The sequence below is a fragment of the Sceloporus occidentalis genome, unplaced genomic scaffold (assembly GCF_023333645.1).
Source record: "Sceloporus occidentalis isolate IW3139 unplaced genomic scaffold, rSceOcc1.0.p SCAF_3, whole genome shotgun sequence".
Lineage (NCBI taxonomy): Eukaryota > Metazoa > Chordata > Lepidosauria > Squamata > Phrynosomatidae > Sceloporus > Sceloporus occidentalis.
The window spans coordinates 102599089-102625300 of NW_028316983.1; the positions used below are offsets into that span (position 1 = coordinate 102599089).

Below are 26212 nucleotides of genomic sequence, written 5' to 3' on the forward strand. Positions count from 1 at the left end.
TCAAGGTCACCCAGTAGGTTTACGTAGCCGAGCCAGGATTCAAATCCTGTTCTCCAGAATGATAGTTCAGTACACAGGCCACTACACTGGCTCTCTGTGAGTTCTTCACTATAGACTCTTTCACATGGAGGAGGAAAGCATCATTAAAACATGATTAAAACATGGTAATAGCATGATTGGGGGGAAGATTATCACACCCCATGTGCTTCTCTTGTTCATGTCCTGTGCATAAACTGTAATGGATGTGTCATTGGGTATTAACAAGAGTTTCTCTAATTACCCAATGATGCGTCCATTACAGTTTACTCATGGGACACAAACAGGAGAAGTGCACAAGGGTGTGACAATCTCCCCCTTCTTGATTACACTATTGCTACATTTTAATCACATTTTAATGATGTTTGCCTCCTGTGTGATAGAGTCCTATGACCAAATTATTTTCATTTTCAAGTGTGCTGAAATTTCAAAGGTCAGGAGGTAAGACATTAGCAACCATCTGCTGGACTACTATAGAAAGTTGGGGAGTGCAATCATAGGGAATCTGAGGAAGGGAAAAAGCTTTGCCACTCAGCCAAAGGTCTGCCAACTTCCTGCAGCTGGGGTGGGGAGGAGGATGTCCTAGGGAGAAAGAAAACTTAGGCCCTGGACAGATGAGCGGCGAAACACCGCCCCTCTTTGCTGTGCAGCATTGCCACAGCAACCAAACGGGGTGGCAATGCTGTGCAGCAAAAAAAGGATCCACCTAGAGCGGCTCCTTTTTTGTGCTGTCATAGGGCTGTGATGCAGCCGTATGATGGCTCTTCTGCCCTCAGACGTGTGGTGCTCGGGCGCCCACACATCATGGATGTACACCCCATGTGGGCAGGGCCATGCAATCATGGCAGTACCCACATGTCATAGGGCTCGGAAGCGTGTGGTTGGTGTGTGCTCCTGAGCCCTACTATCACCACCAGGACACTGCTTCCTGGTGATGTGTACCAGCCCTTAGTTTCCTTTTCCCTTCAACATTTTGATTTTCCATCCATTTATCTCCAGTGGAAGAGAATTTACTACTCCACAATTTTGGGTTAGAATACCTGTATGGGTGTGGTAGTGGTGGTGGTGTGGAAATAAGAGGGTTTAGGTCCCTGTAGATCCAGAACCACCTCATTTTGCTGGAATGTCTGGTATTTACTGCCAATGGAGAGAGAGTGGTAGAGCTTTTCACTGCTGCACACTCAGGAGCATCTGATGGACCCTTTCAGCTAACCTTCCAAGGATTCTAGCATCACTACCTTAATTGGCTTAATATTTTACCATCCTTTCTAGCTGACAAATATCAAGAAAGAGTATTCTTTCCCTAACTAATTAGCTGGCAAAGAAAGAATGCTCAAGTATGGAACCACTGTTTAAGGATGAAAAATGCCTTAGATGTGTTGGATTCTCAGCTAGCCTGATGAAAGAGGTGGAAGGCAGGGAGTTTACCACCAACATAATATTTAGCTAAAAGGAAACACTCCATGAATTAAAGAGGGTTGCTTTAGCTGTGTGCCATAAGGTTATGCATTACACCGAGAAAGTGTAACCGAATATGTTCAAAGGGTAAAGGGAGCAGGTAGTAAATTGTTTAAAGTGGTGAGCATCATGTAAAGAAAGGTCATTACAAATGGATTCTTCCAGGCTATAATAAACTATGAATTGAAAAAAGGTTAATTGACAAAATGATACTCATCTAATGCCATGTCTGCAGTGGCAATTATGGCAGAATCTATATGGCTGGGGTCCGTCCCACTATATTGACAGTCATGTTTCCTTAAAAAGGTTCCAGTTATTTCCTTGTTCTTTTTAAAATGTGGTAATGAATTATAAATTTCCAAGCTAGACCTGCTCAGAAAAGTCAGTAACCTCTGCCATTGAAACTTCCATTCCTCTTGGGGCCAGGGGCTCAAACTGTACATCAGTAATAAATATGAAGGATTGGACAGAGTTATAGTTGAGTACAACTAACACACACACTCAACTGAAGTACAACTAACACACTCACCCACTAACACACCTAAGTGTTTACACCATTAAAAGCAGTACACCCTTTCCTTGGGACATCTCAGTTGGCTGCAGTGACACATACTGTACCTTAATTATATCCTGACTGGATTACTATCATGCGATCTCCGTGGGGCTACACAATTCGCTTCTTGCAACTACTCCATTGGCTTCTGGCCTGTTTCTGCGCACAATTCAAAGTTCTGGGCCTGACTTTGAAAGCCTTATATGGCTCATATGAGCCTGTCCAAGGTCTAAGATCTGCAGAGGAGGCACTTCTGGCTATTCTACCACCTTCACAGGTATGGCTGGTGGGAACACAGGAGAAGGTCTTTTCTGTGGTTGCTCCCACACTGGAAATCCTTCTCTAAGGAAGTTAGGACGGCTCCTTTGTTTTTCTCTCAGCACCAGCTTAAGACCTTTCTTTTCCAGCAGGCTTTTGAAAACTGATTTTAACAAAAATGGCTTTTTTTTTTTTGGTGACATACTTTAAAAAAAATCTGTTTTAAAATAAGATTTCAATTGTTTTTTTCATTCTGTTGATATTAAAACTGTTTTGATTATGTATGTTTTTAACTGTAAGTGTTTTATTGTATTCTGTCTCTTTGCAACCTGCTCTGAGCCTCAGCCTGGGAGAAAGGTGGGGTATAATAGCAATAGCAAGTACATTTCTATACTGCTAATCAGTGCACTTAAGCATTCCCTAAGCAGTTTACAAAGTGTAAGCTAATTGTCCCCAACAATCTGGATACTCATTTTAGCGACCTTGGAAGGAGTCGAGCTTGAGCCCTTTTACTGGTATTGAACTCACAACCTTATGGTTTGTGAGTGAGTGGCTGCAGTACGGGCGTTTAACCACTGCGCCACCAGGGATGGATGGATGGACACCCAAGACTGGAAAATGTAGTTCGCACCTTTATTTGCTCCATTCCCTGAATCTTGGGAGTGGGGTGTTCAGCAACCTACATGTCAGGGCACTACAAATGAGAGTAGCAGATAAGGGGTCCCCTAGTATGAATGTAGCCTGTAGTACCAACTCCAAGTTTTTAGGGAGATGGAAGGCTTAGGAAGACATCCCCAATGGACATCTTCTTAAGCCCCAGTTCCTGTTTGCTGAATAATGAATGCCCCACTTCCTGCTTGCTACCATAATGATTGTCCATTGCTTTGTGCAGGAAATCCAGCTAAACTGCATCACCATAGGGTGGCTGCCCAGTCTCTTTTTGAAGCTGTTCGCAGAAAGAGACCCCAGCACCTCTCTAAGTGGATATTGTATCTTGCTTATCCGCAGTGCTTGGGACCAGGGTTTTTTTGGTTTTTTTTTTATTTTTGCAGGGGAAGGGGTTTTGGAGCACTAATAGTTGCACATATATGGATAATGAAATACAGTATCTTGGGAAATGGGGCCCAAGTCTACATACAAAATATAACAAGATTTCTTGGGGAAAGGAGCCAAAGTCTAAACACAAAATTAATTTATCTTTCATATACACAGTATACACATAGCCTGAAGATTGTTTTATACAATATGTTAAATAATTTTGTGTATGAGAAACAGTTTGTGTACATTAAACCATCAGAAGGCAAAGGTGTCAGTATTTTCACACGACATCGATATATCGTTCCTTTATCGTCCCAAAGTGTAGTGGAATCGTCATAACAGATAGACGATTCCAAAAGATTTTCACATGAGGCTGTTAGTGTTCTTAAAACGTTGATATATCAGAATTCAGCAATTCAACTGTTTTAAAATTGTTTTGTTATCATTTATTGCTGAATTCTGATATATCAATGTTTTAAGAACACTAACAGCCTCATGTGAAAATCTTTTGGAATCATCTATCTGTTATGATGATTCCACTACACTTTGGGATGATAAAGGAAATCTTCACTGTCTTAACCACCCATGAAAAATATATTAACTTTTGAAATATTTTGGATTTTGGAATTCTGGATAAGGTAGACTCAAGCTGTAGTTGGTTCTACTCTGAACCACTCTTACCATTAAGAAGTTCCTTCTAATGTTCAATTGAAATCTACCCCACTGCAACTAAAAATATTAGACCTACTCTCTGGGGCAGTAGAGAACAAACCAAGCATTCCCCAAATGGATACCTGCCAAGGCCCACTCCTGGTATGTGGACCCTGGTAGCTGCCCAACAATACTCACCCCCGATGGTGGCCATATTGACACACGCAAGGGTAAGGAGCACAGAAGGTGAGGCACTCTTCTGTTCTGTTGGGAAGAATTTAGAATATAATTTCCCCATCCCAAAGATGCCAAAGTGAACTATTAAACACTCACGCAAACATACACACATGTAATAAAGATGTTTAAGCACTTTTAAAAAAGAGTCACACATTATTTCTGTATTTTGTAATGATATCCTGGTCCCTTTGTGCTTCCATAGTAACCAAGCAACCTTGTCTTAGGTTTCCTGCTTAGAAAAAGGATCTCTAAAGCTAACGTTAGGCCAAATGAGACTTGATTTAAACAGTGTCTCCATAACATATACTAGGAGCTTCATTTGTCACTGACTCTTTGGCAGAAGGAATTTGCCAAAGGCCTGCTGTGCCATCTAGTTAGAAGGCTACAGGGAACCTTGCCAATCAGCACATTCTGGAGTTTTCACAAAAATGGCACTCTTCTGCCTCAATTTCAACAAAGATTTAGTAGCAGAAGGTTGTAATAAAGTGGTCATGAGTAGAAATTTATTGTTTTTACAAAGGACACATCAATCCAAACTACAGAAAATTATCTTCCTACAAAAAAAAATCCTGTCAAAATAAATGAATAAAGAACATTATGCCGAATGCCCATATCTACATTGTCTGCTTTGTGCCAGAGAACATAATGCAGTTTTGTGGAGTATTTTTTTAAAAATCCATTGTACTGTTATTGCTGTTAAAAGCTTTTGTACACTCTTCAGCCAACTGAGAAAGTTTTGTCTAGCAGTACTTAAATTCAAATTAATTCCAACTTACCAAATCAAGTTCCTGTTCAGTAAATATGCCACACTGTTATAAAATTGGCTTGGATGAGTAGCAAACTACGTGTTGTTTCTTTAAAAACAAAAATTTGTTGGAATATGCAAAATCATTACATGATTATATCTGCAAAAACATATCTGTAAAGCAATTGATTTCATAACAGTTCAACAGTTTTCTCACCTTGCCCTGGTAAATTAGGCTAAAATTGTCAGTCAGTTCTTGAGAATTACTGGTAAATGTCAGAAATAATTACATCATGGGAATTAACCTGAACATTTAACAAACTGCTGAAATAAAAAGTAGACCAGAAGTTAAAAGCCCAGGTAAGTTAAATAATTCAAAAAATAGCCATCTTGTTCCCAAATGAGCCTCTCAGCTGGACAGAAAAAAGGGTCACAACCACAAAGGTCCTTCCTCCAGGCTCAACATTAGACATAGATATGCATGTGTACACCACATACAGACACATTCAGCCAGGTATGTACACATCTTACATCTCTTGATCATAACAGATGTTTGTGGAAAAGTATCCTCATGTCCAGAAGGGACTGAATACTCACTATGGACAAGAAACAGGAGAACCAACTTAGCACTGTGTTGAGAGTTTGCATAGATGTACCTTGAAGCACATCATTTTTCTGACTTCTGCATGCCTCCTTGGAAGAGATATGGGCATAAAGAGTTGGGAAATACAGGAATAAAAATGCTACTTCCTTCCATTGTATCCTTTCTGTCTACTTACCTGAAAGGCTACCTAAGGAAGAAATGAATGAAGGGAATGATTATTTGGAGGCCACAAAGCATTTTCCTTCATCTTGGACTTTGCCTCTGTTGTTGTTATTTGGCATCAAATAGACTTCCATTTTTGGTGACTCTATAGATCCTTGATCACCAACTACTTTGCTCAGATGTTACAAAACCAGGGCCATGGCTTTCTTGATTGAATCCAACCACCTATAGTGCAGACTCCCTCTTTTCCTACTTACTTCCATTTTACCAAACATTATAATCTTTTCCAATGACTCACATCATCTCACAATGTGTCCAAATTACAACAGCCTCAGTTTAGTGAGAGTTCTGGCTTCATTTGTTCCAAGGCCCCCTCGTTTGTCTTTTTAGCAGTCCCTGGTATCTGCAAAAATGTCCTCTAATCCTACATTTCAAGTGAGTTGATTTTCTTCCTCTCAGCATTCTTCACTGTCCAGCTTCCAAAACCATACATAGTAGAAATCCCTAGACCTTTGCCTAGAGATGGGAAAATTGGTTTCACTTTTATCCCTCTTTACCCTGCTTTTATTAAAAAACAAAAGGCAAAACTCCTCATGTTCTTCCCGTCCTGAATATGAAGTCTGTGATTTTGATAATTCTTCAAAATAGTAATAAGATTTTAAAAGTTCACTTATCTCCACTCCCTAGATTCAATTGGTGCTGCTCTTCTCAATATGGAGAAGATCATGCTGTAACAGAGTGCCATACATGGGTTGAAGATGAGGGACCTGCCAGAAAAAGAAAGATCAAATCCAGTTCGACATTCACATGGTGGAATATGGATTCACACCCAAATGTTTAAGAGCTTAAGCACTCAAATGGCTAAAGAGATAACAGGAAGAGGAGAATTATAAAAGAATTTGAAGATTAATGGGAAGATTAAAGTGATAATATAAAAAGAAATAGGAAATGTAGAAAGGAGCATGGAAAGAAGGGAAGACTTCCCTGGTTAAGAATCAAGAAGTGAGAATGAAACTAATCTCAAATTAAATGAATTTAATGGATAATTTATAGAGGATTTATAATTTAGATATTGTAATATAGTAGTTCATATAACATGGGATATAATAATAATAACATGGGATTTAATATGAGATGATATACATGATATCTGATTGTTTAATTATATAGTTGTTTGTGAGATTTTGAATGAATGTTGTGATGAATATATAATAAAGAAATTTTTTAAAAAGCACTGAAATGGCTGAAACTAGCTGGTTTAATCTCTTAGCTTCAGTTTTACCCACATTCCTTTCCTTAAATGTTCATGTTTTTTCATTACAAATATGGGAGGAAATGCAAATTTTGACAAGAATTATTATTATTTTAAAACAGCAGTGAACATCTCACACATCCCTACTTCTGCCTCCCTTTATGCCTTCATTGTATTCCTCAGAAGCAGACTAGATCAAATGGTTAGGCAAGGCTGGGTAGGGGAGAAGAAAGGACACTGCTGATTCCAGGGGTGTTTCTAGTCAGGTGCAGGTCTCACAGTTCACACCTCAGAAGTTGATGTCTCCTCACATGTGTCAACCACTGGATGACAGCTAGAGAGAGGCAAACCCTGATACAAATGGCTTCTCAGGGTATGTAAGTCATGTGACACTTTGTGAAATTAAGATTCCCCACAAACAATCAACACAAGATCAGCTAAAGTACAAAAAGGAATTAGGCGACCTCTATCAACTGACTTCTGTCCACCTGTTAAAAGTATATTTTGCACATTGCTCACAATGATCAGCAGCTATCACTAATTCAACAGCTTCTCTAAGGGGGTCTAGCTAGCAGGGGTAATCAAGTCCCACAGTGCTCAGAGAAAAAGGAGGATACAGGTTAAAATTTTGTCCATGAATATCAGAAATGCAAACACAAAGATTGTACACTTAGAGCTTCAAATTATGCGAAGGTAGTAATACTTTCTCAGAGCTATCCTATGGAACAGTTATATCTAGCGGCCAGGTGTCTTTCAAATTACCCAGCAAATGCCTGTACCAATAAGTGAAAACATTATGTTCTACTCCAAGAACTGGGAATAGTTACTTCTTTTAACTATGCGTCTCAGAATCCCCCAGCCAGTATGGATAGTGGCTAGTGACCATGCTAGCTGAGGGATTCTGGGAGGTATGGCCCGGTACATACTGCCAATAAGCGGCGTACCAGGGCCGATACTAGGGTTAGGGACTGCATGGCAACCACACGATCCCTAACCCTAGTATGTATGTACGGGGTAACAATGGCGGCACCCTGTGTACACGGGCACCGCCATTGTTACATAAGCACTGCGCGACATCCCCACATTGCTGTGCAGCGCTTACGTAATGAGTGCATCAGTACACCGCCCCTGCACACCTCAGGTTCTTTTTCCTCCGCAGGGAAGCCATGTGGTTTGGCGGCTGCGGCTTCCCTCCAGAGGAAAAACAGGCGCTGGAAGGCCGCCATTTTTCGGTGGTCTGTACTGTGCCCATAGTGCAAAAGGGAAACTTTTCCAATCTCACGTCCCTCTATATGGGATGGAATAGGGGCTAGGAGTGTGGGACCCTATCCTGTCACCTCTGGCCCTTACATAGCCACAGTGTGAGCAGAACAGCTGAAAAGGGAGTGTTAACAAGTATATGTGCATAGTTGTTATGTGTGGAGGTGCTTCACATGACTGCATATGAACCAAGTGAAGAGAATGCTTCTCTTTGCAGGGTTCATAAACAGCTATATGCACAGTGGCAACTTCATTGACCTGCCTATTTGCTGTTGTTGTTGTGTGACTTCAAGTCATTTCCAACTTATGGTGACACTAAGGTAGACCTATCACAGGGTTTTCTTGGCAAAATCTGTTAGCCTTTGTCTTCCTCTGAGGCTGAGAAAGTGTGTCTTGCCAAAGGCCACCCAGTGGGTTTCCACAGCTAAATGGGGATTCGAACCAATTTACATTTGGGATTCCCAGTGTAAAATCTACTCTGGCCATAGAAAATGACTATTGAACCAGTATAAACTTATAGTATGAGTATAAACCTCTAGAAAGGGGGGGACTACATTAGTTTTGAAACCTAGCTTTTAGAAATTCAATAAATTCTGGAAAAATCCTTAATACTATCAACACAATTAGCCTTCCTGAAATGAATAACACTAAGCAGATGACAATTCCTCAAACATACAGGGAGTACAGTTCCAGGGATGGATGACACCTATCATATGTCTCACCCTCAGCCAGAAGGTTGAGAAAGAAGTCAATATTTGATGGGTTCTGTTCCATATCTTCAGAAACCATTCCAGCTCACATCCAGGCAGCCGGCATTTTTTAGAAGAAAAGGACGAGACGCTCTCTCAGCTTGTTGGGATTATACTCTCCCAATTCCCTGGAGAAAGTCCTGTTATTTTTCAGCAAAATGTGTGGCTGCATTTTACTTGCAGATTAAGTTGCAAAAAATATAGTGGTTTTTTTTTTAAATCAGAGTTTTGGATATGAAATATAAAAGCTGCACAGAGCCAGGAGAGCATCTGTTGCAGCAGCTGTGGTAATATCTTTCATACAAAGAGCATGGAAGGGAAAAAAATTAAAACAGGGTCAGAAAAAATGTGTTTAGGGAAATGTATGTATGTATGTATGTATGTATGTATAGTCCTCCATGGTTTGCTATGGAGTCTTTTCTCTGTGATATTGTTTTCCAAATATAGTGCAATCTCTTGGAATATTCGCTTGCTGCTTAAAATTTATTGAAAACTTAACACTTTAAATATATATGAAGAGTAAACCAGCGTACTTCTCATCCCTCTGAAATCTTTCCTCCCTCCTTTGCTTGGCATCCAATTAACCATCCTGTTGTCCCGCTTTCCTTAACCTGGTGCCCTCTAGATATGTTGGACTACAATTCCTGTCATCTCCAGCCAGGATGGCTGTTGGCTCTCCTGGTTGGAGTTGACAGGCAGTTCAGCACATCCAAAGGTTGAGAAAAGCTGGTCTAAACTAGCTTGCAGCTCAGAAAACAGTTATTTTGTTCTGCTAAGGTATGTCTAACTCAAGGAACAGACTTTTTTTGGAGATGGGCAAAATAAGTATGGTTTCTCCTGGACTGTATGTTTATGAAAATATTATTACGATAGTATGGCATTGTTCCCCATTTCAGTGATACTTTTTCCAAATGAGTTAATACTTATTCCTATACAGCAGAGCTGGAAATGGTGCAGCCCTCCAGATATTGTTGAATTGCAATTCTCAACAGCCTGCACCATGGCCAACAATGAGGAATGCTGGAAGTTCCAACTCAACCATCTCTGGTGGGCTGAAGAGTTCCCACCTGTCAGAACCAGTCATTTGAGTTCATTTATAATGATAATTCATACATATATATTCAGATAATTGAGTCTGGATTGGCCTGCTATGAAGCAGTAATTCATTTTTTATACCTGCCTTAGTTAAGTAACAAAATCACCTGTTTATTCCTCTTACTTCATTAAATGTGTGTTACCAAAACTGGTACACTATCGCCCCACCCTGAGTACTTGTAAAACCTCTATAAATATTCCTGCATGCAAACGCTGTTATAAACGTTCATCCCAATGCTTTACCTCCCATGTACATACAGTATATCTCATTTTACTCACTATGTAGTACTGTACATCTACTAGACCTCTTGGCCACCTCTCTTCCATGGCCGTAGACAGAGTTGTGTGTGCTATAGGGCTGCCCTATTTCTCTCAATTGTCCGACTCCCCTCCTCATGTGGTAGAGGATGCTCTCCCATTGTTAGCAATGGAAGTTGCCTGGTGCAGAGGTCTCCATTTGCAGGTAGCATCCAGTTGTGTTTTAAGGTTGTGGAATATTTCTTGGCACATATTCCATCTATTTGGACCCAAATGTGTTCCCAAAAGTCTGTGGGATCAACAAATGCAATATTCAAGATCAGGAAAAACAGAAGACATTCCATGAGAAACTGGAGGTTTCAGGAGGATTCATAGGCAAATGAACTATATTCACACAGCTAGGGTCAGAAGCCTGGTAATGAAAGTGAGAAAAACACTGCTAGATGTCTTAATGGAAGGGATCTTAAAAAGACATCAAAGGATAGCAGTTCTCCAATCCCAATGTCAAAGAAAACCTGTCAAAATGAACCATTTGCAATTCTGAATGACATAGATGGTCATTGACAGTTGAAGCCTGCATGAAACTGGGCTACATAAGCATATACACTTCCTAGACTGACATATAAGTGGGAACATATACATGAATGAGGCACGGGTTTACTAGTCAGAAAGTTAGTCAGACCTTGGTTGCAGTGATATGCTAGAATTTGTTCAGAGGATGACCAGGATGATAAAACATCTGGAAACCAAGCCTTATGAGGAACAGTTTAGGGAGTTGGGTATGTTTGACTTGGAGAAGAGATGATTGAAAGGTGAAAGGTGAAAGGGTGTCATGTCATGTCAAAGACAGAGAGAGCTTTTTTCTTTTGCTGCTCCAGAGATTAGAACATGAACCAAATTACAAGGAAAGAGATTTCATCTAAATATTAGGAAGGATTTCCTTTAGGTAAGAGGTGTTCAGCAGTGGAATAGAATATCTCAGCCCTTCCTTTTCAGAGGTCTTTAAACAGAGGTTGGGTGGCCATCTGTTGGGAATGCTTTAATTATGTTTTTCTACATGGTAAGGAGTTCGATTAGATGGCCCTTGCAGTCCCTTCCAACTCTATAATTCTACAGCATCTGTACTGCAATGGATTTTTAATGGCTTGGAAAAGCCATTGGGGGGGGGGGGGGGAGAACTATAATTCCCAGTTTCTCCTAGCCATCATGGATTCAGCAACTTGTTCTAAGCTGTGAAAATAGTTCAAAAACTGAAGTGAGAAATAGGTCCCCCTTTTCACTCGCTGCCCCTCACTCCTGGAACCTTCTTCCCCCACGAGCAAGAGCCATCACTTCTTTAACCAGCTTCAAAACGAAGTTGAAGACCATCCTGTTCAGAGAAGCATTCCCAGCCATTGCATAATTGTCACTTGCTATTTGATGTTCTTTTGTTGCCTGTTTTATTGAATCATTTCCTGTATTGCTATGTATTTTATATGTATTATCCTACTAGTGAGGCAGGCTAGCTCCAACAGGCCTCCCTGGAAGAAGATTAACCATCCATTAAGAAGCCAAGCCCTCCCTCCAGTCCATCTCCCTTGGTCCAGACCCCAGAGGCAAAGAACAACTGCTGGACCTCATCCCCTTCCCCGCCGCCACTCCCTTCTCCTTTTTAGATTGTAAGCCTGAGGGCAGGCAACCGTCCAATTAAAAAGATTGTATGTACAGCGCTGTGTAAATATACAGTGCTTTATAAATAAAGGTTAATAATAATAATAATAATAATAATAATAATAATGGTGAGTAATATCAAGAATGTAACTCCAGTGTCACTAGAGCTGAAGGCACTACAGCATCATTAATAATGGGGTACAAAAGTTTCATCAAGATACTTGTCATAGTGCTGAAATGAATGGTGAATCTGAATCTGACCACTTCTCTTCTATGTAATGAAGGGAAACATCTCAAAATAGGGTCAGCCCTGGATCGAATCTGGTAACCTTGCCATAAGATTGGACAAAATAGTTCTTATTCCTAAGCAACAGTCTCATTTTTTGGAGTGCCAGGTTCATATTTTGTGGGGTGGAGGTCCAGTACTAAATATGGCTGTAGACATTTTTCAAATTCTTTGGCCAATTCTGAACCATAATTTGAACTAGGAGTGAGAAATGTAGGGTCCACCAGATGTGGTTGGGCTGCAACTCCCATCAGCAGCTCCTATCAGCTCTAGCCATCTAGGGATGGTAGGACTGCAAGCCAGCAACATTTGGATTGGCATACATTTCCCAACTATGATTAAAAGTCATATGTTGAAATGCCAAGACACATTTAAATACCATCCAAAGGTATTTGCTGTATATAATCTTTTCCCAATGTATTCCAATTGTATTCTGAATAGTAAACAACATTTCAATTCACTGAAAAGACAGACAGGTTCATGATAAAACCAGAGTACCATGGCCATTATATAGAATAGATACCCTATCATTCCAGGAACAATTCCCTCACTACCACCTTAAATATTCAGAGATGTATACAGCCAGGTAGTGCCATTAGTGTTTATAGAGGCTCGCTACAAAATTCCAGCATGCTGTGTAGAGAATATAAGGGCAAATGTTTTCTGCAAGCTTTCTGGCTCTTCAGTGTAAACTTAGCGGGTGCGCTCATGCTTGTAATGAAAAAGAGCAAAGCTCAGGGAATCTGATAACAAAGTAGTTCATCCACCTACGTTTAGTAGTGAGACACTGGAGCCTACTGCCATTGTGTCCAAAGGCTATCTCTGTTTAGTCGTCTGAGAGAAATGGGCCCAATTCTTCATCTGTTCCTTGGGTGTGTTCCAGACAGCAGAAGGCATACTCAAGTTTCATTTAATATAATTGTCTATCCTCAGTGCCAAGACAAACATTTTGCCATCAAAGGCATAAAGAACAGTTGTCAGATTGCTTTTAGTGACATCCAAGCTCACCTGAACATGGAGTGTCTCCTCAGCTTGGCAAGAGCGGCTAAAATGGACATGGTCCAGACAGAAATGCCTTCTTTTCATCTGGTCTGAGGACTGAGGACTGGGCAAATAGATTAGTGCACTCTTTTTAAAGTGCCTTGTCCCCAACTAGATAGAGGTGTGGCTGGGCGAATGCAGCCTTTATACAGCCGGATGCCAACTGGGTTTATTCTGTATCTTGAAAAGCTGCAGAATAAGCCCACCTGGCATCTGGGCTGTGGACAGGCTGCATTCTCCCAGCCACAGTGAATGCAATGAAACCCATTTGTAAGTTTAAACGTGCCTTTATCCCATTGGGGATAAGGCACTTTAAAAATAGTGCGCTAATCTCCACAGTCTATATTTTAATAATATGTTGGTGTCACCCCTACCACTTTCTCGGTTATTTTTTTTCTTCTACACAGACAGGACGATATCAACAATAATGAAGAAAAATCTTATTGGAAATTCCTTTGTTAAATTTTAAATCCATTAACCTCTGTGTCCTATACTTGACCTAATTAGAGGAGGACCCTGCTGAAATACATTGAGCTTGTGAATTGTAAATTAATCCAAATGTCTTCTTGAATACCAAGTCCACAGTTTGACAGCTCTTAGGAGAACCATTAAACCAGGAATGGGCAACAGCATGGAGGTCAGTGGTCAAGTACCATTGAACCTTGCAGGTTACTATCTTCCAGTGGCACCCAATCAAAACACTTCCATTGATAGAAACCTATCCAAAATGGTGACTAGAAGAGATATCATAGCACATCCTTGTCAACATTTTGGCTGAAATGTGTGTATGTGTGGAGTGTGTGTGTATCTATAGGCTATCATTGAAGAAAATATGGGTATATCTACAGGTTTGGCTGTCACTGCATGCACACATTTTTGTGCAACTGGTGTGCTTTGGGCATGGCTTTCAGGTGAAAATCTCCCCAAATTGCACCCTAAACCTTAGGAGTTCATGGGGTTTGGGGATACAGTCAAAGGTTTCAGGGACTACAAAAGGGAGATCCAGGAGCTTTATGCACCCATAGGCCACACACAGTCTAACCGTGCTTTAAACTGACCAGACCTGAGACATGTGGCAGGAAATATGGCCCAATCTTTTAGTATCTTCACTCCAACATAGACCAAGTAAGTACATCCACAAGAGACAATGTGGTGTAGTGGTTTGAGCATTGGACTACAACTCTGGAGACCAGAGTTTGAATCCCCACTCAACCATGGAAACCTGCTGGATAACCTTGGGGAAATCACATTCTCTCAGCCTCAGAGGAAAACAAAGGCAAAACCCTCTCTGAATAAATCTGGTCAAGACAAGTCTGTGATGGATTTGCCTTAGGGTCACCATACATCGGAAACAACATGAAAGCACATCAGAACAACAATGAATACCTCCTTATGTTGATATGTATCTACCTATCTTTCAGAAGCATGGCTTTTGCAATGCTTAACATGAAGGAGACTGATCTCAGAATATATTTTAAAAGTTTTATCTCACAGCTTAGCTTTTATTCCAGGAATGCAAGTAGACTAACCTATGGAATGAAAATTTCTTTTTAAAAAATACATCCAGAGAGTCAGGCGCGTTACAGACTGCCCCTTTGCGGCGGCCTGTAGGCGCACCTTTCCCCGCCGGATCGGGGCGTCAGCGGCCAGAGCGGCAGCCCCTGAAGCCCCGATCCGCCGCTTTCCGGGCTGCGGGGAAGCGACAAAAGGCCCCTTCCCCACAGCCTGGAAAGGGGTGTCCTTGGGGCTTCAGGAGAAGGAGAAAGGGGCCGTTTGGCCCCTTTCTCCTTTGGTCCGCTGGGTGCAGCCGTCTGAAGGCTGCGCCCAGCGGACTAAACCAGGAAGGAGCTCCGAAACGGAGCTCCTTCCGGGGTTGCGGAAAGGGCGCCCTAGGTGCCCTGCCGTGACCCCAATACGTCACAACCGCGCCGCCTCGTTTGGAGGCGGCGTGGTCGTCACGTGTCGATGGCGGTGGCTGTGTGGAACAGCCGCCACCATTTTGTGTGCACGCAGTGTGCACTAGGGTTAGGGCGGTGCGGAAGCACCGCCCCGTCTTAACCCTAGTATGCGCTCCGCACGAACTTTTTAGCCTGTCTGTAACAGGCCTCAGTCTGTTCTTCCCACAAGGTTTTATTGGCTGCTTCCAGTTTCCTTCTCTTTTTGTAGTGCTGAGGCATCTCACTTTAATTTAGTCAAGTAGCCAGGAATTACCTTGAGAACTGACTTATTCTCCAGAACAAAACTGTTGATCACTTTAGTTTTTTGTGGGGGTTTTGGGCTATGTAGCCATGTTCTAGCAGAGTTTCTTTCTGACGTTTCGCCAGCATCTGTGGCTGGCATCTTCAGAGAATGCTTTGCCTGGAAAAATTGGGTGTATATATACTGTGTGAGCCTGGGAATGCAGGAGTGATTTGCATGTGTATTGTTCTGTATTGATGGCTGGCCTCCGCCTGGGAGGCTAATGCAAAAGAGGATTAATGTCTGCTAATTGGTGATCAATTATCTGCTGGGAAAGCCCCTGACTCTGAATGGTTTCCCATTTGCATTTGCTGAGTCCTTATTTTGCTATTCTTCAGGACTGGTAGCCAAATATTGTTGACTTTAAGGGTTTCTTCTTTCCGGTTGAAATTATACAGATGTTTGTGGATCTCAATGGCTTCCCTGTGCATCCTGGCATGGTAGTGGTTGGCATGGTCCAGAACTTCAGTGTTTTCAAACAGTATTTTATGCCCAGGATGGTTTGTGGCATGTTCTGCTACTGCTGATTTTTCTGGCTGGCCCAGTCTGCAGTGTCTCTCATGTTCCATGATTCTTGTTTGCACACTGCGTTTGGTGGTCCCTATGTAGACTTGTCCACAGCTGCATGGTATGCAGTAAACTCCTGCGGCTGTGAGAGGGTCTCTCTGGTCCTTGGTTGAGCGAAGCATTTGCTGGATTTTCTTCATGGGTTTGTAAACCATTTGAAGGCTGTGCTTCCTTACCACTTTGCCTATTCTGTCTGTGACTCCTTTGATGTATGGTAAAAATACCTTCCCTTTGGGTAGCTGCTTGTCTTCACTTCTCTGGATATTCCTGGGCCTGGCAGCCCTTCTGATGTCTGAGCTGGAATAACAATTGGCCTGTAGAGCCCGGTCCAAGTGCTTCAGTTCATCTTCCAAGAAGTGGGGTTCACAGATATGTTTTGCTCGGTCTACCAGTGTTTTGATTGTGCTTCTTTTTTGTCCTGCATTAGCCTCCTAGCCTGAGGCCAGCCATCAACACAGAACAATACACATGCAAATCACTCCTGCATTCCCAGGCTCACACAGAATATATACACCCAATTTTTCCAAGCAAAGCATTCTCTGAAGATGCCAGCCACAGATGCTGGCAAAACATCAGAAAGAAACTCTGCTAGAACATAGCCACATAGCCCGAAAAACCCACAAAAAAGCTATGGATGCTGGCCATGAAAGCCTTCAACTTTACACTGGTGATCATTTTCTTCTACCAAACCCAGAGACTGGCACAAATAGTTGCTCCTTTGAACTCCACAAATGCCTTTGCAGCCACTCACTTATTCATTCTCTGACTGTGAGGCCCCACTGGTTTAAATGCTCTGTTGCACAATTCCAAGGATTGCTTGAGAATTGCTGGTTGCAGCTCATTCTTGATTATTCTCTGTAGCATTTTCTTCCTCCTTGCATCACTTCTCCGTAGGGCCAAAGGTTTATTTTACCTACCTTGCCTACTTCGCTACTTATTTCTTAGGGAAAAAAACCATTGCTTTCTACTCAGATAGACATGTTGCCCTCTAGACTCAGGTAACATTTCCCTTCTTCCCCCTCTTGTGGCTTTGTAACCAGCTTCCATTCCGTGGAATAAACTTATTATAATGTGGACTCAATTTTACACTTAGGACACCTCATATATTTCTACAATCTAGGTCTGTAACTACAATCTTGATCTTTTTTGAGCCAGTTGAAATCAGAGGGCACTGTGCCTATGCAATTGTAGGTTGCTAACTCCAATGCCTATGAGCAGAGATATTTCAGGTTCTTCAGATAAGCATAACCATATTATCTACACTCTTACCTGGCTTTCTTTTCTCACCTCTTTCACCTCTCTCAGTGTTTGTTGTTTTGTAATATTTATTGGGTTTTCAAAATCTTCTTTTGGCAACCACATTGGATTGGGCTGCGGTGTTTCTAATATTGGTTTCACCAGGTTTTGGATCTCTCCATCATCGTTCATCCAAATGTCTTTTCTTTGGAAATTTGCAAAGACTTGTAAAAAATAATAGGCTGATGACTCCACTGTGACTTTCCCATCAAAAGCCTGTGAACCAGAAGGTAGCGTATGCCCACAGTAAGTGTCCATGTCTCCATGGCTGTTCAGGAAATGAGGTCATATGTGTTTGCTCTTACTCTTCTTCATAAATGACTTGAAATTATCCATTCTGCTCTTCACCACGCTCATTTTCTTACTGTAAAGAATATATAACATAACACAATATGATTTCTTTGTACTCTCTTGAGTTTATCAGACAAGGGAAATTGGAAGTATAATCCAATGGCAATCTGAACGCAATCATGGAGTTTAACGTTATTGCATGATAACCCACTACATGCAAATTCGGGCAATGGGAAATCAGTCCAAATGCAATCATATGGTTTCATGTTATTGCGTGATAGACTGCCACACACAAATTCGGGCAATGGCATGCTATTTTTGGGCAATGGGAAGCCAGTTCAAATGCAATGCACATTCACGTAACTGCGCTAAACTAGCGACTTTAAGTGAATGCGTTCTGGTCCCACTTTCTTTTCATTCGAATTTAAGAGAAATTCCTCCCGTTTGATAAACTCCTTTGCCAGTGAGCTAATATCCTCAGTTTGTTCCAAGTGGAGAACATGATCTGCTGCATGTATACTATGTTGTTGTTCCTGTTGTTGTGTGCCTTCAAGTCATTTCGACTTATGGCAACCCAATGGCGAACCTATCATGGGGTTTTCTTGGCAAAATTTATTCAGAGAAAGTTTTTTCATTGCCTTCCCCTGAGGCCGAGAGCATATGACTTGTCCAAGGTCACCCAGTGGGTTTCATGGCCAAGCTGGGAATCAAAATCTGATCTCCAGAGTCACAGTCCAACACTAAAACCACTGTGCCATACTGGCTCTCTATGTATACCATACCTCCAGCAAAAGTTCATTGTGCAGTGGGTTCACTGTAAGACTCTCTATCCAAATTTAACAGCAACAGCCAGACATAGTTGTAAAAAAAAAAAGAATAAATACGTTTTTAATAGGTCAGCAGATCGCACATTAACTCCTGAACTATTTAATCATTCAGAGCCCCCCCCCCCCCCCGCCCCAAAATACTGTTCAGTTCTTCCTGTGGCTCACTGTCCTATATTTCTGCCATTTTATCCCTGTCTCAATGCAATCTTTTCCCACCTGCTCTCTGTCAGAGATAAGTCTCAGATTTGTAACCCTTGTCTCCTTCACAGCATTTCCCAGAGATGTGACTGGCTGACACCAACCTGGCTTGCCCAGCTTCCCTCTTCATAATAGGCTTCTCTGTTCCCCCATTTTTGCATTTTATGCATGCTCAGTAAGGGATTCTGGAGAGAGATGCTTCACTACATTGTTTACTGAAGACATGCTGTTGTAACCTGACACTGAAAACCTTTGTTTCTGCAGCCCTCCTTCATCATGTTCCTTATGCGAATGCTGCTAAAAACCTACCACCTAGACAGAGGATGAGGGAAAAAGGAGGCTGGGGGCAGGCATAAAAAGACTTTGCAAAAAGAGCTTCTTTGTCAGAAGCTTTGTTAACTGAGATATGCTAGTATGGACTAGAGAAGATGGAAAAACAGCTTCTCTTTCAAATCCATATTTCTAGGCAATCGTTCCCAATATTAGAAATTCACATTGGAAGACTTAGTGGTAGCTGTCAGTCTAGATGACCTATGACATTCAGGCCTATGTTTCTGTACATTTTTCAGGCAAGGTGTCAAGATTCTGCCATAGTGAGTCATTTCAATCACCTTTTACCTTCATAGTTAACATGAAAATGTGGTTGACTGCTGCCTTAGTGTTCCTCCGGGTGTGTGTAAGCAGACTGTGGCAAGAAGCCAGGTATTTTGGTCTCCAGAATTTTTTTTGACAAAAAAGCTTCTTCTTTTTTTATGACTTTACATTCATAAATATTCCCACAATGTCAAGGGATTTTTTTTCCTCCCCCCCCCCCCCCTTTCATCAATTCATTAGATCTGCTCCCATGAATTATTTATGTGTGGAGCTAAAAATGGTTCTGAAACATTACAAGAATTCAATATCGGTTTTCACAGTAGGGATTTCATCATTTTAGCGCTGAAGCATAATCACCTAATGCAATACTAATATGATATGGTGCTAATAGGGTACAATGAGAGTTTCCACTAATATGCAAACATTTTCGGTGTTGCATTATTATTTCTTTTAAGTTAATGTGATACGGTGATAATATGATGAAACGAATTAGCTTCATATCATTGTCTGCATGACTTGTGCATATTAAAAGAATATTCCCTCCCCTTCCATGAATTCATTAGAATGAGCTTGAAAATTTACCCTGTAGTTATGCTTATGTTAATGAGTCTGTTTAGTTAGGAAACAGCCTTGCTGTTACTAAGTCAACTGGAGAAAAGAGTTGACACGTGTGACTTCCTTCTGGAATTAGATTTCTTCTTCTTCTTCTTCTTGCCACTAAAGATTCTTTGGTAAACATGTTTCATTTAATGTTTCTCACTAGTTTCATTGCACATTTACAGGAGATTTCACAATCAATATTTATAAGAATCCATGTGTACTAAGCAACTACTTTTCACAGACAGACAGAAAGGGAAACTCATAGTGATATTGATGAAGTTGGACAGCCAGGACTAACAGTGAGCTCCGAGTTTTTAATCCATGTTCAAGAAAAACTTGAACATACTCGGGAGCTTCTCAGCGGATCAATAATGGCAGACAATCTTCCCTGAAACAGCCCTACTAATAGGCTTAGGTCCAAAGCACACTGCAGAAATAATCCAGTTTGAGACTGCTTTCACTGCCCTGGCTCAATGCTAGGGAATTCTGGGAGCTGTAATTTTGTGAGACATTTAGTCAGAGAGCTCTGGTGCCACAATAAATGGCAATTCCCAGGATTCCCTAGCACTGAGCCAGGGCAGGTAAAGTGATCACCAACTGAATTATTTTTGCAGTGTGTTTTGGACCTTAGAGAACCTGTTGCGCTCAGTGCCAGGAGCTGGGCAATGGCTATAAAGCCTGAACAGAGAGCTGGATGCTATGCGGTCTGATATATATCCCCTTAGTTGGCTGCTTTTAGATGCTGGATGCTAACCCATTTTCAGTCCAGTTGGCTTTTATGCATAGAATGGGAATAAATGCCATCTTGTTCTTAATCTGGGCAACACTGTGGTTTGGACTGCTTTTTAGCAAGTATGCTATCTACTACTGACAGCCCCCTAAACACACAAGTGCAGCACAATCAGTGGCATTACTAGGATTGGCATCATCTGGTAAGGTAACTCATGGGACCTTATCACATGAGGCATTTACCACGCTGGAATCATGGCCCAAACGCTTCAGAAGCGCGGAGGTGGGATTGCCAGTCACGCTTCTCAAACGTCATTGAGGCATTTCGCTATTCTTCCATTGTCAAAGCGTCCACGGAGTAGCCATTTTTTTGCATAATGGAAGATACCATCATTACAGAAATGGCTGCTCCATGAACGATTCGTCGATGGGAGAAGAGTGGAACGTGCTTCAGTGACACTTCATAAGTGTGACCAGCGATCCGACCTCCGCGCTTCTGAAGCGTTTGGATCACGATTCCAGCGTGGTAAGTGCCTTGAGTGATAAGGCCCATGGTGTCACCCCCTCATCCCTGTTGACCTGCTCCCCTACCACACCATACAGAATCCTTAGTAATGTTCTGTGTACTAATGTTACTCATAAATCATAATTCCCATATATCACTGAATGTAATGGTAATAGTTTTGACATAAAACAAACTAAGAAAATGAAAATTATTTCTTTATATTATAATATCACGCACACAGTCTAAATGTATTCACATGCACATAGTTTCATGAGGTGAAAGTGAAAATTTGGTAAGATTTGATGTTCTCAAAGAAAAAATTAAAAGAAAAAATAATTTAAAATAATTTAAAAATTTTATTTTATTTTTTTAAAAAAAAAAATCTGGGGCATCTCCTTGCTCATTCCACTGAGCCTTATCCCACTGATACTATCTATTCATCATTTGACAGGGACACAGGTGAATGCCACAACCTGTTTCTGCCCAAAGGCAGATGTTTGGGGAGCAATGGTGTCACCCCCTCTCACGGTGCAATCTGTACCCCCTTCAGCCCCCTAATGACACCCCTGAGCACAGTGATTGATGCATTCTAAAGAATATGTTTAGTGTAGGGCAATACTGATACCCAACAGGTTTGGCTAACTCCCAAAATGTATGTTATATAAGTGCATTCTAAGTATGTATCGTAGAAAATTTCTGCAGTACACAGAGACTCCAAAGTTGGCAGAGAAACTGAGAGGGCAAAGCAAACAAGTTGATGAAGAAGGATTTCCTTCAAGGCAGAAAGTTTGAAATCCAGTGATCTAAATAAATGTAGGAAAATGGCATGACTGGTTAATTGCTCAGTGTGTCACTGAGAGGAATGCTCTTTTGAGATGCCTGGATCTAAATCCTCAGTTACAAGGCAGGGATTAAGGCTTTCTAGCATCTATACCCAGCAGCATCAGGTTTAAATACTCTTATTTATTAGGGTACCAACTGAGAGCCAAATAGACCGAACACTATAGCATAGAGCCCCAAACCTGTTCATGAAGACAGATCTTCCCTGTTGTTCCTGCTGCCCTCTCCACTAACTTTTCTCCAGTTCTCTGCATAGTCATTGCCAGCTTTTGACGGTATAAGCATGTTTATATGAAAATAATTGGTTGATTTATGCTGTACATATAAACAAGAAATGGAAACAGATATTGCACTAACTATTGGAGGAGTGGGAAAACTCAGCAAACTCTTCCAGCCAATCTACCAGTCATTTGACCTAATCCAGATATGAATTCCTGCATACCACTGGTATGGCACAAACATACCAGATTGACCTACATTTTAAATGGTTTTTGGATATCACTGTTAGTGTATGGTCAAACAAAAATTAAATCTGCATCTACACTGCAGAATTAATGTAGTTTGACACCACTTAACTGCCATCAAAGGGATTATGCTGATGTCTGTGGCTGATCTGTTGTGGTGGATGCCTTTTTCTACTCCTTAGCTGAAGCCAACTGATTTGAGGCCAGATGTCTTGCCACTGGGGCAGTACCACGTCACCCACAGGTCACCTTCCATCTAGAATCCCTTTTAATATTAAGTTGATATCAAATATAAGAAGGATGATTTTGGGGGTCCAAGGCTGTGGTAACAAGTGTCAAACTGCACTAACTCTCCATTGTGGCAAGAGTCTTAGCTGTCTCAACATTTGAGATCTAAGGGCCAAGAGCAGTAGTGATTTCACTGGGTACGGAGGGAAAACTCCAACTTGGATATAATCAAGATAAAATTGTAAATAAAAAAAATAAAGAAATTCATTGCTACAATATATTAGTACAATGTTACAGGAATAACCTGGCTAAATTCAACCACTGGGTTATTTAGTCCAGCATTCTGTTCCCACAGTTTCCAACCAGATGGTGATGGGAAGCTCACAAGCAGGAAAGTGTTCCCCAGCAATTTGTATTCACTGGCATACTGTCTCGAATTTTAAGATCCTGTGCTGCAGTTAATTTTTTATATATAACTCACAGTAACTATAGCAATGTTACAGCAATGTTATCCAGACAGATCAAACACCTGTCCTTTTATAAACAAAGGGATTTTCCCACTTAGCCTACTAAGTAGGTCTATTTAATTGTTTTAAGGAGCACTCTTTGCTCTGAGCTTTTGATTTGCCCAGAAAATTAGGTGCTTCAGAGGAATGATAAACTGGGTGAATAACTCACACCTACCTCATTCCCCTTAAATGGCACAGATTTATTCACAGGGTCTCAGAACAATGAACCATACCACAAAAGTGTGCCAGTCATAATTCCTGTGGAACCCTAAAATGTTGACCAGTGGTAAGGAGTGGGCAGAGCACAACTACTGTATATACTCATATATAAGTCTAGAAATTTAGGTTTGAACCAGAGTTGACTTATCCACAGGTCAATGTAAATGCTGTATTTTATCGTGCATAGATAGATAGATAGATAGATAGATAGATAATGATGATGGTGATGAAAGGCAAGAGTTTAAGCTGTCCTGAAAGCACTGACCCCTTCTACGCTCTCATCCATACAGCCTTTAGTAGGTGCACAAATAGTTATGCCTGCTGGAACTTTGTAAGTTCTTTGTCATTGTTTTCCTTTACTTCATTCTTTACATCCTTGATTACATATGCCTAAGTGGTCATATCAAAATCGATAATTTTGGCCCCCAAAATTGCCCTCGGCTTATATATATGGGGTCAACTTATAGTCATGTATATACGGTAAGTGTCCGATAAATTTTGCAGTTTTCTGAAGTTTTTAGTTCTCTGTAGTTTGAAGGTATCAAAATATGCTTTTGTTTAAAATATGTTTCCAAGTATTTGTACAGAAAACCAAACTGAATTGCATATTAACTCTTATATTTTGAACACATATTTTGAGAGGTCATTAAAAAAACCAGGTAGAATTTTAATAAAATCAAAACATGCAAAAGTGATATGGGATGGGTCTACACTGGCCAAAATGTTCCTGGCTCGTCCTGGGGTATTCTGGCCCCGAAGCTGCCACAAATTTCCCCTGTTATCTGGACACTCTGCAACAATGCCAGGCAATTGTTTACATAACATCACACTGTGCCACCTCTTGTTGCTGCCTAGGGTGCAAGTTGTTCCCTCTGAGGTTGAAAACAAGGTACCCAGCATTGATCACATGGCTGGGCACCTTGTTGTGACCTCAGAGGGAGCAACCCATGCCAACGGTGGCTGTGGTGTGTGGTACAGCATGATGATGTGTAAACAGCTACCCACCATCACTCTGGAATGCTCTGGGTTTTCTTGGATGATCCAGAGCAAATGGTGAGGGTTTTTTTGTTCAATGTAAGGCACGGGTGACCTGAATTTACTGCAAAGCTGCCCTTCCCACATGAAGACACTTTGGAGTCAAATGAGACCTTTGGGCCTGCATTGTGAAGAGAAAGCAACATGAGGGCAGGAAAAAAACCCATGTAAATTGCCTGTGTAGACATGCCCACAGACCAGACATGGGCAAATTAATCGATTCCATGATTGCTGTAAATTAAAGGTGGGCACAATTTGTTCTTCCAAAGGTTATCAGACTGTAAACCTTGAGCAGCACAGCCAATGGTGGGGATCTTGGGAGTTGCTATCCAACAATATTTGGCAGTCTGCATGACTCTTATCTTTGTCTTAACCAAGGCATGCCATAGGAGATCTCCTGCTGCATAAAAGTGTCTGGATGTGTTGGATCTGATAGCCAGAGCTGTGGCCTGTCAAGTATAGTAGCAGCAGGAAGGAGGAAGGGAATGTTCCACCTGAGTACTGTGGGGCTATCTGCATGGGCCAAATGGCCCTCCTTCCCCCCGAGCCTGGAGTCGTCTAGTGTAGACAACACAGGCCCAAACCCTCGTGGTAGGAGCAGCCCTGATCCCACCAATACAGACATGGATCCAGAGGATCCAATATGATCTTGAGCTAAAAAGCCTTTACCCCCAGGGTAAAATAGTGCTGGTTTTGTGTGGAGTTTCCAAGAAACTTTGCTGCAAAACCAAGCTGTTCTGATAGCCCTCATACCTACTCCTTACAAATCCCATTAAAATTAATGGCGGCGTGGTGCCCTCTACTCACTAGCACGGGTACATGCATGCGCCACCATTAAGCAAAATGGGCTTGTCATCTGCAGATGGTTAAATCCACAGATGGCAAGTCCGCTGACGATGAGGAGGACTGCACTTAATCTAGATACAGTGGTATGCACATATTGGTCCAAAACACACTGCAAAAATATTCCAGTTTGATACATCTTTAACTGCCCAGGTTCAGTGCTAGAGAATTGAGGGAACTGTTATTGTGTCCCAAAACTATAGTTCCCAGAATTCCCTAGCACTGAGCCAGGGCAGTTAGAGAGGTCTCAGACTAGTTTACTTCTGCAGTATTTTGGATCTAAGAGAATAATCATACAGGAGAAGAGAAGTGACAATATTAAAGTCACAGGCCCACATTTGGTCTCAGATGTTACTTCCATTGTCAGTTGGTCTAGAGGGATCTCAATGTAGACAGAGGCCCTTCCCATTCATTTACTGCTCTTTATCCTTAGCCCCCACATGACCAGGATAGAGGCCTGAGGTTCTAACATCATTTTGCTTCTCTCTGATTTTTAACATCTTTGCCTGATGAAGAAGCCAATAAAGTTTCAAAAGCTAATATGATGTATTTTGTACATTTTGGCTGGCCAATAAAAGTATTGCTGTTTTGTGGATTTTGGATTTTTGTTGGATTTTGCTGCACGGCCAACATAGCTGTCCATGAATATACTTTCTTCATTGTGTAAGGAAGGTGCATTGTGCAAGTTAAACCAGTTAACTCTTAATCCCAAATTTAGCAAAAGGGCATAAACGTACTAGTTACTTTTGCTGATCCTCTTTGTTTGTCCTCCCATCCAAGTAATGTCAAGCCAGGCACCATTTATTTATTTCAAATAAAAGGTAGAGTGAATACAAATTGGGTTTAAGAGCATCTACAATACAAGGTTACCAAGCACAGCTTTCAAATCAAGGTCC

General features: G+C 41.4%; 1 protein-coding gene across 1 annotated transcript in view; it reads right to left on the reverse strand.

Annotated features, from left to right (window-relative positions):
• Positions 1 to 6431: 6431 nt before the first annotated feature.
• Positions 6432 to 26212, reverse strand: part of LOC149316496 (uncharacterized) — a 122101-nt gene continuing 102320 nt past the window's right edge. The window contains exons 2-3 of the mRNA XM_089518311.1: positions 17408 to 17702; positions 6432 to 6509 (exon numbers count right to left, since the gene is read on the reverse strand). Coding sequence (XP_089374437.1) covers positions 6432 to 6509; positions 17408 to 17702 — 373 coding nt within the window. The remainder of the gene's footprint in view (positions 6510 to 17407; positions 17703 to 26212) is intronic.